The sequence below is a fragment of the Dipodomys merriami genome, unplaced genomic scaffold (genome assembly GCF_024711535.1).
Source record: "Dipodomys merriami isolate MVZ:Mamm:240054 unplaced genomic scaffold, mDipMer1.0.p SCAF_3, whole genome shotgun sequence".
Lineage (NCBI taxonomy): Eukaryota > Metazoa > Chordata > Mammalia > Rodentia > Heteromyidae > Dipodomys > Dipodomys merriami.
The window spans coordinates 111,601,398-111,618,774 of NW_027204492.1; the positions used below are offsets into that span (position 1 = coordinate 111,601,398).

Consider the following 17,377-nt stretch of genomic DNA (forward strand, 5'->3'; position numbering starts at 1 on the left):
TACAACTGTATGAGTCAGGTTAGGAGTACATTGCATCTTGATCAGTGTCACTGCAGTTGGTTAATATTGTAGTATTTTTGCAACTGCATTCATGAATGACATTGGCAGTCATGGTTTCCCTTTTGCATATGGTCTTTGTTTGTACCTAATTTAGCTGGAATGCATTCTCCTTATTTATGCTCTGGAATAGGAAGTTTTTCCAGTACACATATCTGGGTTGGAATTTTATTTTATTTAAATAAGATTTTGTGAATGATTCCATTTCTATGGCTGTTATAGATTTTTTCAGACTTTCTAATTCTTGTCAGTTTTAGCAAATTGTATTGTTCTGAAGATTCATTCACTTTATCAAAAATTTTCAGTTCATTTTTTATACCCCCCTATTACGAACATCTTAATCTCTGAATGTGTAATTATCTTTCTGCATTCCTCACACTGTTTGCATGATTACTCTGATTTTCCTTCATTAGACTCATTCGGCATGTGTTAAATCTTTTTTAAAAAATCAAAATGTTTTTGAGCCCATATATTACTTGTTTCCTTTGTTTTATTGTTATCTCATTTACATTCTTTGAGCTTTTCTTTTAACATTATTTTTAATTTTATTATTATTTATTATTACTCTTGGTACTGGGGGAGACTTAAAATTGACCCCAAGGCTTCATGCTACACACATAGAGTCTATTACTGAACTGAACTTCTAGCTCATCTCTTATTCTTTTATTTACCTTAAACTGATTTCTTTTTTGGTGGTGATGGTGGTGGTGGTTGGGTTGTGGGGCTTGAACTCAGGGCCTGGGAGCTGTCCCTGAGCCTCTTTATGCTCAAGGCTAGCACTCTACCACTTGAGCAACACCACTTCTGGTTTTTGAGTGGTTTATTGGAGATAAGAGTCTAATGGGGACTTTTCTGCCCAGGCTGGTTTAAAACCACAATCCTTAGATCTCAGCCTCCTGAGTAGTTAGGATTATAGGCTTGAGCTACCGGTGCCCAGCCTTTAAACTGATTTCTACCTTTAAACTAATTTCTACCTTTTCTTTTTTTCTATTGTATGTATTTATGGTTATCAGTTTTGTTATAAGTAAACATTATTAAAATTTCATACATTTCTTCATATTGGATCCAATTCTTTAGTGCTAAAATCTTACTAATTTCTATTTCTATTTCATTTATGGTGTTACCTTCTGTCTTCAGTATACCCTTCAGGTCTTTAAGAGCATCTGCTAGTAGCAAACTTGGTTACTGACATAGTATTTCCTCAAAGTACATTGAAGATAGCATTCCATTGTCTTTTGCTTTCATTACTGCTGTTGAGAAGTCAGCTTTCAGTCAAGTCACTGTTCTTTGTCAGTAATCATTCTTTTCTCTGACTGCTTTTAAGAACTTCTCTTTGTTTTTAGTATTCAGAAGTATTATACTTTATTCTTTATCTTCACATGGACTACTATCTTTTTCTTTAAACTCCTACTTGAGCTTCATTTGAATTTGGAGCCATGTGCTATCCCCATTAACTTTGGTCGATTCTCAGTGCTTTTTTGAGTACTGTCTTCCAACCATTTTTTCTCACCTCTCTTTTGTAGGCACTTTGTTTAATTATGCTGTGCTTTGGATAATTTTCTAAGATGTATGGTCCAATTAACCAATTATGTCTTCAGCTTTACTTAATGTCCAATCTGAATTGCAGTTAGAATTTTTTTCTTTTCTATAAGTTCTATTTGGTCTCTTTCCTCTTTTAGAGTGGCTTGGCTACTTAATAATTTTTATAAAAAGGATACAAATAGGAACAGAAGTCAAATTATTGCAATTTTCAGGTGCTAGATCTTATACTTAAAATATGCTAAAGGCTCCACAAAAAAAAACTATTAAGTTTGATAAACACTTTCAGGAAAGTATCAGATACAAAACCAACTTAAAATTTCACCAGTAGATTTTCCATATATATCAATAACAAACAAGCTGAGAAAAAAAAAACAGGAAAACAATCTCATCTACAAAATCCTCAAAATAACCCACTCTACCTAGGAATATACCTATGGAAGTGAAAGACCTCTACAATGAAAACTTTATAAAGAAACATTATAAAGAAAACTTTATAAAAAAACTGAATAAGACACTAGAAGATAGAAAGCCTTCTCATGTTCACTGATCAATAGAATTAAGATTGTGAAAAACAGCCATACTACCAAAAAAAAATCTACAAATTCAACATAATCCCAAAAAATCCCAATGTCATTTTTCACAAAAAATAGGAAAAAAAAATCAAAAGTTATTCAGAAGCCAAAAGACCCTGAAGGGCCAAAGCAATCCTGAGAGGGAATAAAAGCAGTGATAAGAGTATCACAATACACGATTTCAAATCAAATTATACCTCAGAGCCAGAGTAACAAAAATAGCATAGTACTAGCAAAAATACAAACACATAAGCCAATGTAATAGAACATCTAGAAATAAGTCCACAATGTATATCCATCTGATCTTCAGTGAAGGTGCCAAAAACGATATTGGAGAAGATAGTCCTTTCAATAAATACTACTGCGAAAACTGAATTTCCACATGCAGAAGACTGAAACTAGAGCCCTGAAAATATCAGAGGAAAACATAGGGAAGAACCTTAAAGATATAGGTATAGTTAACAACTTTCTGAATAGAACCACAATTGCTCAGAAAATAAGAATAAGGATTGACAAATAGGATTGCATCAAATTTTTTTTAAAAAAGCTTCTTCACAGCAAATGAAGCAATTACTAAAATAAAGAGACAACTTACAAAATGGGAGAAAAAAATCTTTGCCAGTTACTTGTCAGACAAAGAATATTCAGAACATATAAGGAGCTCCAAAAATTAAACACCAAAAGAAGAATCTAATTAACAAGTGGAGAAACAAATTTTACACTCAGTTCTCAAATGAAGAAGTAAAAATGGCTAAAAAAAATTCATGAGGAAATGCAAATCAAAATGTCAACTGAGATTCTATCTCAACACAATCAGAATGTTTATCATCAAGAAAATAGCAAATACTGGCAAGGACATGGGGGGGGGACTTTATACACTGATATTTGGAATATAAATTAGTGTAGCCAGTATGGAAATCAGTATGGAAGTTCCTCTAAAAGCTAAAAATAGAACTAACATATGATCCTGCTATACTACTCCTGAGCATATATCTGAAAAAATGTAAGTCAATATAGAAGAGAGATAACTGCATGTCCATGTTAACAGCAACACTACTCCCAATAGCAAAACCATGGAATCAGCCCAGGTGTATATCAGCTGATGAATGGGTATAGAAAAATGTGACACATATACACAACTGAGTGTTACTCCACCAAAAAAAATGAAATTATGTGTTTATAGGAAAACTGATGGAACCAGATATCATCATGCTAAGCAACACAAGCCAGATTAGGACAAATATCACATGTTCTCTCTTGTATTAAAATAAGAAGCAAATGACATGAACAAGTACTCATAGCTGTGATCCCAGATCCTCAAGAAGTAGAGATCGGGAGAATCATGATTTGATGCAATATCATCTCAACCAGTAAGCTGGCCATAGTAGCAAATGCCTGGGATCCCAGTTACATGGGAGGCTGTAAGAGGATCGCAATCTAAGGCTATCCCCAGGCAAATATGTAAGATCCTACCCCAAAAATAATTAAACCAGAAGAGTGGGGGGGGGTAACATGGCTTAAGTGGTAGAGTGCCTGCCTAGCAAATGAGAGATCTTGAGTTCAAATCCCAGTACTGAGGACAGGGAGAAAGACAGGACTATAAAATGGGGACTATTTGGAGGTGGGAACGTGTAGAAGTGTGGAGGACAAATGGAGAGGGTGAAAGAATGGGATAAATATGGTCAAAGTACATTGTACACACGTATGGAAACAGAATAGTGAAACCTGCAAAAAAATCATCTTGAATGGGGAGAAGGCTATAATAAGAAGTGATAAAGAGGAGTAAATATAATCAAAGTACACTATATGCATGTGTAAAGATGCCACAATGGACCCCCTTGGTAAAGTTAATATACACTAATAAAAATAAAATTTCAAAAATGAGTGTAAAAAACTAATTTATACCATATATGACCCCCAGGTCTCAAGAAATGCTGGAAAATTCCTCTGGAAGGGCAAACAAAAGAAGAAATCAATAAAATGTAATCCCTAATAGTGATCCCATTCCCTCCCCCTTCAGAAGAAACATATACTTTGACAAGGCACTTCAGGATTTGTTCTAGGTACAATACATGTATTTTTTCATCTAATAGCTCAGAATAAGGTAAGTGATCAACAAAATCGTATTTGAGTTATCAGAAGAGATTATATTCAATCACTAAGGTTATATTCCATCCCTGAATTTTAAAAGACTGAAGAAGTGTGTGGTTGGTTACTGTTCTCCCACATTCTGCCTAGTTTGAGCATGTTTCTCTCTCAAGTAAAAGGCTTAAAAAATAGTTTGTTGTTCCAGGGAGGACAGCAAGTCCCGATAAAACTTTTGGGAACTGAAAAATAGAAGGATTCCATCAAGGTAAGCACACTGGATGTGTGCACTCTTCTCTGTTTATGAATATCATATCCAAGGAATGGAAGAATGTGTTCCAGGAAATCAGATAGGCCATGAAGAAAAAGCAAAAGTCATTGACACGTGAAGATCACCAGCAAGATGGAACAGCCAGATCATTGTACCATGAAGATCATATTTGGCATGTCCTGTATATTCCTATACTCAAGTCAGCTTTTTAATCTCTCATTCTTCAATATAAGAAGATCATTATTACCACATATCTGCAGAAAATGATCTAACCTAAACTAGAAAATAAATACAAATAGAAAAGCAACCTCAAAGAAACAGATTAGACCTGTACTAGGGAAAATTTCAAAATTTGTATTATTAATGTTAACAGAATGATAAGTTTATTCCAGAAATGCTTAGTATAGAGCATGCACTGTTTGAGGTACTCAAAAATATCAGGAGTGAGAGGTGACCAAAGAAACTTTATCTTTATACAGCTATAGTATATTCTATGGAGAAGATAGATAATGAGGTAAGAGTGAAAGATGAAATTTTAAATAGACTGGAGATCTCAGTGAGAAATTTATTATCTGTCCACTCACACGTGGCTTCTGCAGTGAAGCTGACAGTCAGGAACATGTCTAAAATCTAAGATTTCCTCTTAGCTTCCATGCCTAACACCCCTCCCAGAAAATGCCACAGGTCTTTCCTTATTTGGTTGCTGTTGAAAAATCATTCCCTTGTCTTTATAATACTCTTCATTTCCTTTCAAGGCAAGAGTATTTATCTAGCCTCATTCTATCCATTTTATGTCTATTTCTCTTTGTCTACTACAGCACCTAAACACACTGTCATATATTTAGCAGGTACACATAAAGTAGTTGAATTTAGTGAAAAATATTCCCTTGTAATACTTTCAGCCCACCATTGGCTTAAAATAGATTCTAATGTTTTTTTTTTCAGTGTGCTCTAATCAGTCAAAAGAAAAAGAAAATGTGCACCTTCACACAAAATGAAATTAAAGAAAAAAATACTTTGGCTGAATAATCTTGTATACACTTGCAGAAGATGACAATGTACCTGCCAATAGAAATACCTGCCTCCTAGAAGTGAATAGACGGTAGGAAGTAAAGGGAGAAGAATGCTTTTTCCTACATACCAATCTCCATCTCATGAAGCAACCTATAGATTTCTTCCTGAAGCTTAAAGTTAAAAGTGGGACACCAAAGATCAGCAAGATTTTTGTCAAAACAAGAAATTTTGTAAGGACAATTAGAGGAAAAATAATAAATACCCAAATTCTACAAAATAGATTTCAAAGTTCAGGTTAAATATGTTATTTAATCCTAAATTCAGGAAACACAGTAATAATTTCCCATGTTTAAAATAAAGTCCTGCTGGGCCACCTTTGGCTCATACCTATAATCCTAGCTCCTCAGGAGGCTGAGACCTGAGGATCATGGTTCAAAGTCAGCCCAGGTATGAAAGGCTGTAAGACTCTTATCTCCAAATAACCACCAGAAAACTGGAAGTACAGCTGTGGCTCAAAGTAGTGGTGTGCTAGTCTTGAGTAAAAGGGCTTAAGGACAGTGCCCAAGCCCTGAGTTCAAGCCCCATGACCAACAAAAAAGTATTCCTAATTTTGTTCAAAGCTGTGCACTAATCCACTGGATCTCAGCTTCTTGATATCTTCATCCATAAGCATTAGAAATTTCCAGGCAAAATATTACTATTTACCAATTTCCTTCAGATTTTGTTTTGAAGTCCATTTAGAATAGTATAAAAAAGAATACTTAAGTATAATCAAGTACAATATTTATATGTTAGAAACCTTTAATTTCTTGAAATTATAAGATCTAAATAAATTAAAAGATAGTCTGTGTTTGGAAATATTAAATAGCCATACTAATATTAAAAATAGCCATATTAATCAAACTTCATCTATAGATTCAAGGAAATCCCAATTGGATATTTTTTGCTAGTACCAGCATTTGAACTCAGGGCTTATAGTTGGTGCTCTACTACTTGAGTCACACATCCAGTCATCCTTTTTGCTGGTTAATTGGAGATGGAGTTTTCTTGACTTTTCTCCTGGTCTGGCCTGAGCCATGATACTTCCAGATCTAACCCTATTGAGTAGGTAGGATTACAGGTATGAGCCACCTATGCCTGGCTCTAGATTTCATTTTGTTTTTTAGAAATTGGAAAGCTGATCCTAAATTTTACATAGAAATACAAGAGAACCCAAACACCCAGAATAATCTGGAAAAGAATAGATAAAGAGGATTCACTTTCTGGCTCCAAAACTTATTACAAAGCTACACTTATTCAAGGCACTGTGGTTCTGGCAATAAGAAATATAAATCATGGAAAAGAATTAAGAGTCTAGAAATAAACCCTTACATTTATTATCAATTGACTTTCAATATCCGTGCCAAGAAAATTAAGTGAGGAATTAATAGTCTTTTAAATTAATGGCTGGGACAATTAGATGTCCACATGCAGAAAAAAATGTAATTGTGAACTTCTGTATAAAAGGAGAGCTGATTATGGTGGCCCAGGACTATAACCTCAACTACTCGGCTCATAGTTAGTGAGAATTTATCTCACAGAAAAAGCCAAAGGAGGCAACAATGCTTGATAAGCAATGCACTCATTGCCTTGCCCATGTAATTGTAACCCCTCTGTACGGTATTTTCACAATTAAAGAAAAAGAAAGAAAGAAAAAGCCATAGGGTGATAGCTCACACATAATCTCAGCTACAGGAGAAGTATATAGCAATCCAAGACCAGCCTGGGAAAAAAGTCTGAGACCCTATCTGAAAAATAACTAAGGTCAAAAGGCTTGAGGCATGGCTCAAGTGATAGAAAATGTGCCAGCAACCCCAAGGGCTGGATTCAAACCATAGTACCATGAAAAAGAGAAGAAGAAAGGACAACCAAAAAGAATGAGAAAAATATTGAAATTCAAATATCTAAAAAGGAACTTGTATCCAAAATATGTAACAAATCCTCCGAAGCAAAGACTAATATTTCAGTCTAAAAATAGGCAAAGATATATAACAGACCATTATTTTACATATTGAACAGATATAAATATGGCCAATAGGCACATGAGAAAGACATTAACATCATTAGTCATTAGAAATGCAAATCAATACCACAATGACAATATTAATTCACACTCATCGGGATAGCTAAAACTTTCTTATTGCATTTAAATAAAACCTTAAATATACATACATATGTCAAAAGATGAAACTTTGGAGCTGGAATATGGCTCAGCACTTGGGTTCTTGCCAAACAAGGTGCCCTGAGTTCAAATTCTGTATTGCTGCCAGGTGTGAGTGGCTCATGCCTGTAATCCTAGCTACTCAGGAGTCCGAGATCTGAGGATTGTAGTTTGAAGCTAGCCCAAGTAAGAAGCCTGTGGGAGTGTTCTCTTAATCACAGAAAAAGCTGGAAACGGAGCTATGGCTCAATTGTTAGCATGCTAGATTTAAACAAAACATGCTCAAGGACAGCACCCAGTCTCTCTCCTCTCTCTCTCTCTCCTCTCTCTCTCTCTCTCTCTCTCTCTCTCTCTCTCTCTCTCTCTCTCTCTCTCTCTCTCTCTCTCTCTCTCTCTCTCTCTCTTTTGCCAGTACCAGAGTTTGAACTATGGGTCTTGTGCTTGCTTGGCTTTTTTCTCATGGCTGGTACCACTTGAGCCACATCTCCAGTTCGGCTTTTTGTTGGTTAATTGGAAATGAAGTCTCTCAGACTTTTCTGCCTAGGCTGTCTTCAAATCACGATCCACTAGGCCTCTACCTCCCAAGTAGCAAGATTACAGGCATAAGCTACCAGCACCTGGCTAAAAGATTAAATGTTAATATTACTTTAAAATGCATTTAACAATTGCAGTGAATTTAACTGTTTCCAAAATGTAACATATGTTATTAGATTTTCATACTTCTTACGAACTTTCTTATCACTTATTTCATTTAAAGATTTAGTATAAGCAATTTACACATACATGTTGAGTATATACATTTTTGAACAATACTTAAAAGATGCACTGTGAATTAGTATTTTAGTGGATTTCAATACTTTCAAAATCCTTTAATAAAGTATATTCCAATACTGTTCAATAATCTTTTCTAAGATTGCATTTTAAATCTCGTTCTGGGTTTATAAACAATTGTTGAAAAGATGATCCTTTCAATTTTACCCACAGAATGCATTGTAAACTATAAACTCAAAATTGATGTGTTTTATCTATATTTTCATCCTTTTTGCTATTAAGTTCAAAGTCTTATTAAAAGGATCTTACATATAAAAAGGCAATAAAAAGTGTGTCAAGGAGATGAAGAAATTGTAATCTTCACACACTGCTAATGAGCTTGTAAACTGGTGCAGCTGCTTTGGAAGATAGTCAATATATAATTGCCATATGAGCCAGAAATTCCCCTCTTATGTATATACTAAAAAAGAAACTGGACATTGAATGTTCACAGCAAAGTTATTTAGAATAGTCAAAAATGGAAATAACTCAAGTGCCCAACAATAGTGGTATATCCATAAAATGTGAGATTACAGAAGGAAGTGTTGATTCATGCTACAACATGGGTGGACCTTGAAAGCATAATGATAAATGAGAAAAGCCAGACAAAAAAGACCACATATTGTATGATCCCATTAATATGGAATGTTCAGAACAAGCAGATTCATAGAAACAGACCTGGAAAGAGAATGAAGAATAACTGCTAATGGATACAGGATTTTTTGGGGGGAGGGGGTGATTTGAAAGTGTTCTGAGATTAGCTTTGATATTATATAACCCTGTGAATATACTAAAAGCCATTAAATTGTATACATTTTATTAAACTGAGTTTGATAGTACTTGGATTATATCTGAATAAACCTCTCATTTTAGAAAACTGCTCCAGCTGGCTGTGTATTGTGGAACCAAAAGTTTGGATGTGGTGCAGGAATTCGACAACCCTACAAAATTTTTAGATCCTACTAAATTTCCAAAGGGAACAATTAGCTCTCGTGGGAATAATACATGAAATATTCAAGTTCAAGTTATATTTCTTTTAAAGAACATGAAGATAAATTTGGTCTTTACTTATTTCTCCACTTACAGGTAGAAACATTCTTTTATAGAAAATGCAGGACAGAATCCTCTCTGTTCACCACCCAATAAATAGTCTCACTTGCCAATAAAGCCGGAACTCTCACCAAGACATTTTGCCCAATTACATATCTCACAATAGATACTTTGGAAAGTCCTCCAAAACTTTTCCTTTGTGTTGCAGGGGTGATGAAAAGTAGTCTGAATTTCTGAAAGAACACTCTAGAATGCTTCTGTCATTTCAGCTGCATTCCAGGAGGTGGTAGCAGATGGTCATAAAGATACCCTGAATACAGAATGGTAGGCTAGTTTGAGATAGATCAATTCAGCCAGGAAAAATATCCCTAGGACTCTCGTGTACCATCATTGCAACCAAAGAGTGCAAAGGAAATTTTTGTAATAGGCAATATCTGTGCATGAGGCAAATTTAAAAAAATATATAGCAGGTATCCAGTGCAAAGTCCATCTTTCAGTTTTATATCCACTTACACTGCTCCTTTTCCAAAGAGGCAACCATCATTACCAATTTAATTATTCTCCCTAAGATTACCTATACATTTCCAAATATACATATTGTGCACTGGATATTTTTCATTCATGTAAGATAACTTTCAAGCTAGTCTATATACATTATTCTTCTGAGCAGCTTCATAAGACTTTATAGTATGGATGTAATAAAAAAAATTGGGGGGGGTCCGGTCATGGGGCCTGGACTCTGGGCCTAGGCGCTGTCCCTCAGCTCTTCAGCTCAAGGCTAGCACTCTACCACTTGAACCACGGCACCACTTCCAGCTTTTTTCTTTTTGCTTATGTGGTGCTGAGGAATCGAACCCAGGGCCTCAGGCATGCAAGGCAAGCGCTCTACCACTGAGCCACCTTCCCAGCCCAATAAAAATTTCTTAACCACAGACACACACACACACACATAAATGTATATATACACACACACACACACACACACACACACACACACACACACACACAATGAAATTCTATGCCTCCATCAGAAAGCATGACATTGACCCATTTGTTAGGAAATGGAAAGACTTGGAAAAAATTATATTAAGGGAAGTAAGCCAAGCCCAAAGAAACATAGGCCCCATGGTTTCCCTTATTTGCAATAACTAGTTTATGTCTGAGACAAGCAGAAATGGTCAGATAAGTTGATGTTAGGCGAAATGAACTCCAAGATAAGGACCCAACTGTTTTTTCTTTCTTGTTTCTAACATATTTATAGGATATTTGTTTGTTGCTTTGTATGTCCCTCCCCAATGGTATAACCCCCGTTTTCACTGTATTTGATGCTGGTATAATTTGTGGAGGGGAAGGGAAAAAAAACTGTTTAAATAGGGATACAGGTGGCCCCATTGCAACAATGAGATGTATAAGACGTTATGTCTAAAAACGAACTTTACAACTTTGGTGGGGGAGGCGGGGGATAGGGGAAGGGGGGGGGGAGATGGGAAAGGATGGGAAGGGGAAACAAAGGAGGAGGCTACAATGCTTGATAATAAATGTACTCATTACCTTGCTCATGTAATTGTAACCCCTCTGTAGGGTATTTTCACAATAAAATAAATAAATAAATAAATTTCTTAACCACAGAATGAATTTTTATTACCAGTATGTCTAAAGCACAGAGGAAATTAGCTGTTCGTAAAAAGAAGCTACTGACAGATGTATATTGTTTAGCTATCACAATGGTTTTAACAGGTGTATTTCAACTTCTTTAGCCAAATGGAATGTGGTAGGAAATACTAACCATCAAAATCCACCCTTCTCTAAAATCTTGAGGGTATCACTGGGAAATGACGGCCCTGCCTGCCAGCTAAATACATATGTGAGAGTAGGTTTCCTTTGTTAGATGTGAATAGAAGTGGCAGAAGTGATGAAAGTTCCTGGTTTGAAGCTTTAAAGGAAAGGCTATGTCTCCTCACACAATCTCTGTCCTTTCTGCCCCGGTAGCTAACAACAGGAACAGAGAGGACTATTGTGAAATAGGCAGAGTTAAGGTTTTCTATCATCACCACAGACCTCTTAGGCTGTAAACCTTACAACTGGCTTTGAAAGAGGCAAGCCAGAGTCAAAAGTAGAAGGAAAACTGACATCTAGTAGAAGAGAACAAAATCAGATTATGATTTAAAAAAAAAAAACACGTTAAGGAAACAACTGTTTCAATGAGGAATGAGATATTAGGTTCTAAAATTATATTTTTTATGGGGGGGGGAGTCCGGTCGTGGGGCCTGAACTCTGGGCCGGGGCGCTGTCCCTCAGCTCTTCTGCTCAAGGCCACAGTGCCACTTCCGGCTTTTTTCTTTTTGCTTATGTGGTGCTGAGGAATCGAACCCAAGACCTCAGGCATGCAAGGCAAGCACTCTACCACTGAGCCACCTTCTCAGCCCCTCTAAAATTATATTAAGTGAAGTAAGACAGACCCAAAGAAACATAGGTCTCCTGGTTCCCCTGATTTGCAATAACTAGTATATGTCTAGAATAATCTTACCAGCCAAGCAGAAAAGGTCAATAGCTATGCACGTATGACCATATAAGATGGTGCTAAGCGAAAGTAACCCCAAGATATGGACACAAGAGGGTTTTTTTTCCTTGTCGCTGTTGTTTTTAATGCACTATGTGACTTTTTTTGCTTTTTTTGTATGTTCTTCCCCCATGGTATAACCCCTGTTGTCACTGTATTTGATTCTGGTGCCCTGCATCAGCTGGAATTCAGTCCTTCTGAAAACTTCAGAATAACCTTCTAGAAAGAACCACAGAATTATCCACTGGGGTCAGGAGAGTTAGGGGACTTTATATTCATCAGTCATATGATGTTCCTGAGGGCATTAATTCACTGATAGTTTCAAGTCACAACAAGATGGGCCTCAGGTTCACATTAAGGTCTATGAGTCAAACAGGGTGACATTTACATCATGTTTATCATATCGCTGAAACCTTACAACTGTATAAAGTTAGTATTGACTCTATTTTGCACATGAGTAATCAGAAGTACAAAAATATTAAACCACTTGTTGAAAATCAAGCAGTTCAACAAGCAGTTAAGCTGAGCTCCAAGTAAAGTTATGTCTTCCACTGTGCAAGATGATGGTGTAAAACCCGTAGCATGCCAATTCTCAAGCACAGCTGCTATCTCCTTCCTGTGTCACAGAGCCTGAAGTGCACGTACAGCTCTACCCTCCCTCCTTGCAACTGAAAAGTGTTGACATAGCTGCCCAGATTGTCTTAATCTTCTTGCCTCCATAAAAGAATTTTCTTGCTCATAATGCACCAACTATGTGAAATTTTTATAACATCATCACCCATGCCTACTCCCACTCTAAATACCAGTTCTTATGAAATTATGCCAGAATTTCCATCAAAGTATGCAAGGAAATTTAAAAGAAATATTTGTCTGATGAGCTCATTTCAGACAATCAAATTTCATAGAGTTCCAGATTCTCGTATATTAAAAAATAATCTATAACTTTACTGTGAGGAGGTTACTTTATTAGAACAAATAAAACATGCTGAGCTGTGCCAGGTCACGGGGTCATCCTAATGTAAGAGCAAATGAGAATCTTTTCTTAGTAGAAAAGATTTTTTTAAAAAATCTACAATCACTAGCATCTGAAGCCGGCTTCAGTTAAAATGCATGAATCAGTAGAACAGTTTTTTTTAGAACAGTGCTGTATCCTGTCACCTGCATGTGTCTCACTGTCTGTCCTTAGGTTCCCTAGGAGGACATGTCTAGTCACAGGAAGCCCAGGAACAGACAGGCCTCTCTGACTTCTCCTACCACCAGCCCAGCTACACAGCTGGTAGCTCAACAAACTCCTACTGCCAGAAGCTCCAGCATAGCCCACTTGAAGGGTTCCTGGCCTTAGACTCCTTTACCAAATCCCCATCAATCCAATTTGGAGGCTCTTTACATTAAACCATATGGTTCACAGGATCTTCTCCACAAGGATAAACTGTCAGAGAAGGGCCTGGCCAAGGGCTGTTCTCTAAGATCTTATGCAAAAGAACCATATAAGTGTCTAAGAAAATGGCAGGCAGTGATCTTATTTACAAATTACCATGATGCAGAGAACAAGACTCCAGCCAAGCACACAGTGGAAAGCATTTTTATCCCCTGGATACAGACGTTCAGCATTCTCGTACCACAGCAAGTTACAGGCAAGGATCCAGACCCATATGTCTATCTGCTGGGATTGCTTTCCTGCCCCCCCCCCAAAAATCCCACAGCAATATGAAGACCATCATGGAAAAAGAAACTGCCAGATCTGCTCTTTCCCCCAACTCACAGAGGCCTTTTGCAACTGACACACCCAATGGCTCCAACAGAAAAGGGAGAGGCTCAGAGGGGCTCAGAGGACAGGGAGGCACTTCACCTGGCTCAGTGGGCTGGAAGACTTTATTCAGATCCAAGGAGGAGGCTCTGGAATGGGTTTTCTGTGGCCGCGGTGGTGGGGTGGGTGGGTCCTCACCCCTTTTCATGGCCTCTTCTATGGAGGTGCTAGAGTAAGATCTGCAGCAAAATAAGTGAAAGTCAGAAGGAAAGAGCAAAGCTTTACTCCCAGAAGATGGGTAGAAACAGAACGTCAAAGTAACTGCAGAGAACTGATGAGCTGCCAAGAGCAGCTACTATTGCTTGGATGCTACTATGTATAATAACTGTGGTCTTGCTATGCAGCCCAGGCTGAGGTTAAACTCAAGGTCATCTTGTCTTGGTCTCCCAAGTGCTGGTAGAGCAAATGTCCACCACCACACCCGGCTTAGGACCTTTTTAACCTCTTTCATTATGCCATAGACATAAATTTACCCTCCATCTCCCCCCCCCAAAAAAAGTTTCATGTAAATTCAAATCCATTTTGATTAGAGTTTTTAATAAGAACACCATGTAAACACTTCGGTGTAATTATTTTCATGCTCTAATAAAAGGGCTTCATGGTATTAATTGATTGTAAAACCTCACCCCCTGCCTAGTGCAAATGTGATGACAGGCACATATGGAATTGAGATAGATGAGACTAAGAATTATATATTCAAGGGAATATGCCACATATGGAATTTAAGAAGGGAAAACACATCAATCAGATTGAAGGGTTTGACTTGCCTTGCTTGGGAAATAAGTGTATGTGGAAATATTCAAAGCAAAAGCCTCATTTTAATACCTTCATTACAGTATAACAAGGCAATGTTAACTAAGCAACTTCTGAGACTGTATCTCCAACAATGACATTAAAAAAAACACTAATGCCAAAGTTCACAAAGCTAGAAAGTTACATAGGTTCAATTAAAACTCCAGTCTGTCTCTAAACTTAATTTTTAATGATTTTCTATGCCTATGAACCACAGAAGAAATCCTTTGGCAGTAGCAGCTAAACTATCTATTGGAAATCTACTCATTTTATTTAATTAATTCAACTCCATAGATCAGGAAAAGGATGTATACATCTCTTCTCAACTAACTTCATGTCCTAGAGACAAATTAACCTCAAGAAACTGTTCTTTCTCTTTAGCTATTAGAGTGGCACTTAGGAAATTCTAATCTATCAACGACTATTGAGGGGCTGGAAAGGTGGCTTAGTGGTAGAGTGCTTGCCTTGCATATGATGAGGCTCTGGGTTCAATTCCTCAGCACCACATAGGCAGAAAAAGACAGAAGTGGTGCTGTGGTAGAGCGCCAGCCTTGAGCTGAAGAGCTAAGGGACAGTGCCAAGGCCCAGAGTTCAGGCCCCATGACCAACAACAACAAAAAATGACCATTAAGCCTCATCAGTTCTTTATAGAGTGGTTTTTGACATGGCAAGTTTTTCTTTATATAAATATGTTTCTCAAAGTTTCTTTGTGGTAGTCAAGGGTTTTGTCTTTCTTGTATGCTTTTAACCTTTAATAAAGCCACCATAATGGCACATGATATACTCTGGGGTGGTCTCCATACCATAACTAGCAAGATGCACAGAAAAGACAGGCAGGAACTAAGGAAAAAAAGCTTTTAACACTCTGACCCAGAATCAAAAGGAAACAACATGAAAAGACAATATGCTTTATAAAACTAGAGACCCTCTCTAGAGATTTTTCAAGAACTTCCTATGCCACGCACAGCTTTGGTGACATCTTCTACTCAAAAAAAGAATAATGTATATATTTAAATAATGTATATGCACACATATAATTAAATACACTATCTCCTACTACAGACCTCCTTTCTACTTCATTTCCATTTATAATGTATTCTTATATTTGCAGAAAGATACTGAATATCAATCATTAAAACATAAATGTAGCAAGGCACCAGTGGCTTAAGCCTGTAATCTTAGCTACTCAGGAGGTTGAGATTTGAGGATGGCAGTTCGAAGGTTGCCCAGGCAAGAATTCCATGAGACTCTTATCTCCGATAAACTACTCAGAAAAAGCTGGAAGTGTCATTGTGGCTCAAGGGGTAGAGTGCTAACCTTGAGCACAGAGATGCTCAGGCACAGTACCCAGGCACTGAGTTCAAGCCTCAGAACCAGCAATTAAATAAATAAATAAATAAATAAATAAATAAATAAATAAATAAATAAATAAATAAATAAATAAATAAATAAATAAATAAATGTCCAGGGAATTGTCAAAAGGACGAGCATGGTAATATTAGAATAGTGATTTGTTTCTCATTCCCTCACATTTCTACAAATACTTATTATTTGAAAAAAAGGAGAATTAAAATGATTGGATACTCTACTCCCACCTTCCAAACAAAAATGAGTAAATTTGTATTCACCATGGAGATAGTGACTATAGCTTTTTCTTCCTACTGAAATGAATTATTTTTTAAGATAGAAATATAGCCAGGTTCTGAGGGCTCATAATATAATCTAGCTACTCAGAAGGCTGAGATCTGAAGGACTACTGTTCAAGAAAAGTCTGGGTAGAAAAGTTTATGAGGCCTCATCTCCAAAATAATGAGCAAAAAGCCAGGCTCTAGGCGGACCTCTGTTAGTACAAGCATGCTGAACAAGCACAAGGCTTGAATTCAAACTCTAGCATTCAATACTATAAGTACCTGCACCTGCTATACATAAGGTAATAGAACCTCAACTAAGAAAATGTAGACATAACTCTTAGATTTGCAGTGAGATGAGATTTACTTAAATGTAAGTAATTCAAAAATATAAAATATAACCAGGCTTAAATTCACTTTTTTGAGAATGTGTTTTGTAGCCAAAAGCAGTCTCTAAGACCCAGAGAAAAATTCACAAAACATAGTGTAAGATAGAACAGCCTATCTTACACTGTAGTTGTATGGCTAAAAAAAAGTGCTTTCAATACCATTTCTACTCTTTAATGGATTAACACTTGGTTATTTTTGTATTTCTCCTTTGTTTTTCTAAGTGTGATATCAACCAAGGCACTGCCTTACTGATCCTTTTAAAAATGTGAAGCTGCAAAGAGGTGCTAATACAGGCATAAACAGACCCAAAGAACTGTTTGCCTGAACCCTAGTATGTCCTTGAAATCATCCCACATCTAGATTGCACTCCTCAAACTTATTTTTTTGGTGTTCACCTTGTCATGATGGCAAATTGCAGTCATTAGTTACCTTTTATCCGTAGTTCTTTCTTCCCAAAACTATGTGTTCTCATTAGTTATTATCTTGCCCCAACTGAATCATCTCATACAACCCACTTCCCCTAGAGGGCCTAGAAAATATCAATCACCATCATCCAGCACTAACAACCAGAGACTCAAAGGCTCTCCAGTGTCACTGCA

The 17,377-nt window shown here is 36.8% G+C and overlaps 1 protein-coding gene across 7 annotated transcripts in view; it reads right to left on the reverse strand.

Moving 5' to 3' along the window:
• The window catches only part of Reps2 (RALBP1 associated Eps domain containing 2), a 178,770-nt gene that overhangs the window by 41,792 nt on the left and 119,601 nt on the right, over positions 1-17,377 (reverse strand). For 3 of the 7 annotated variants that reach the window (XM_070040800.1, XM_070040799.1, XM_070040797.1), the window contains exon 13: positions 14,011-14,147. The exons of the other annotated variants lie outside the window; for them this stretch is intronic. In XM_070040800.1, the coding sequence (XP_069896901.1) occupies positions 14,011-14,147 (137 nt within the window). The remainder of the gene's footprint in view (positions 1-14,010; positions 14,148-17,377) is intronic. 7 annotated transcript variants of the gene reach the window in all.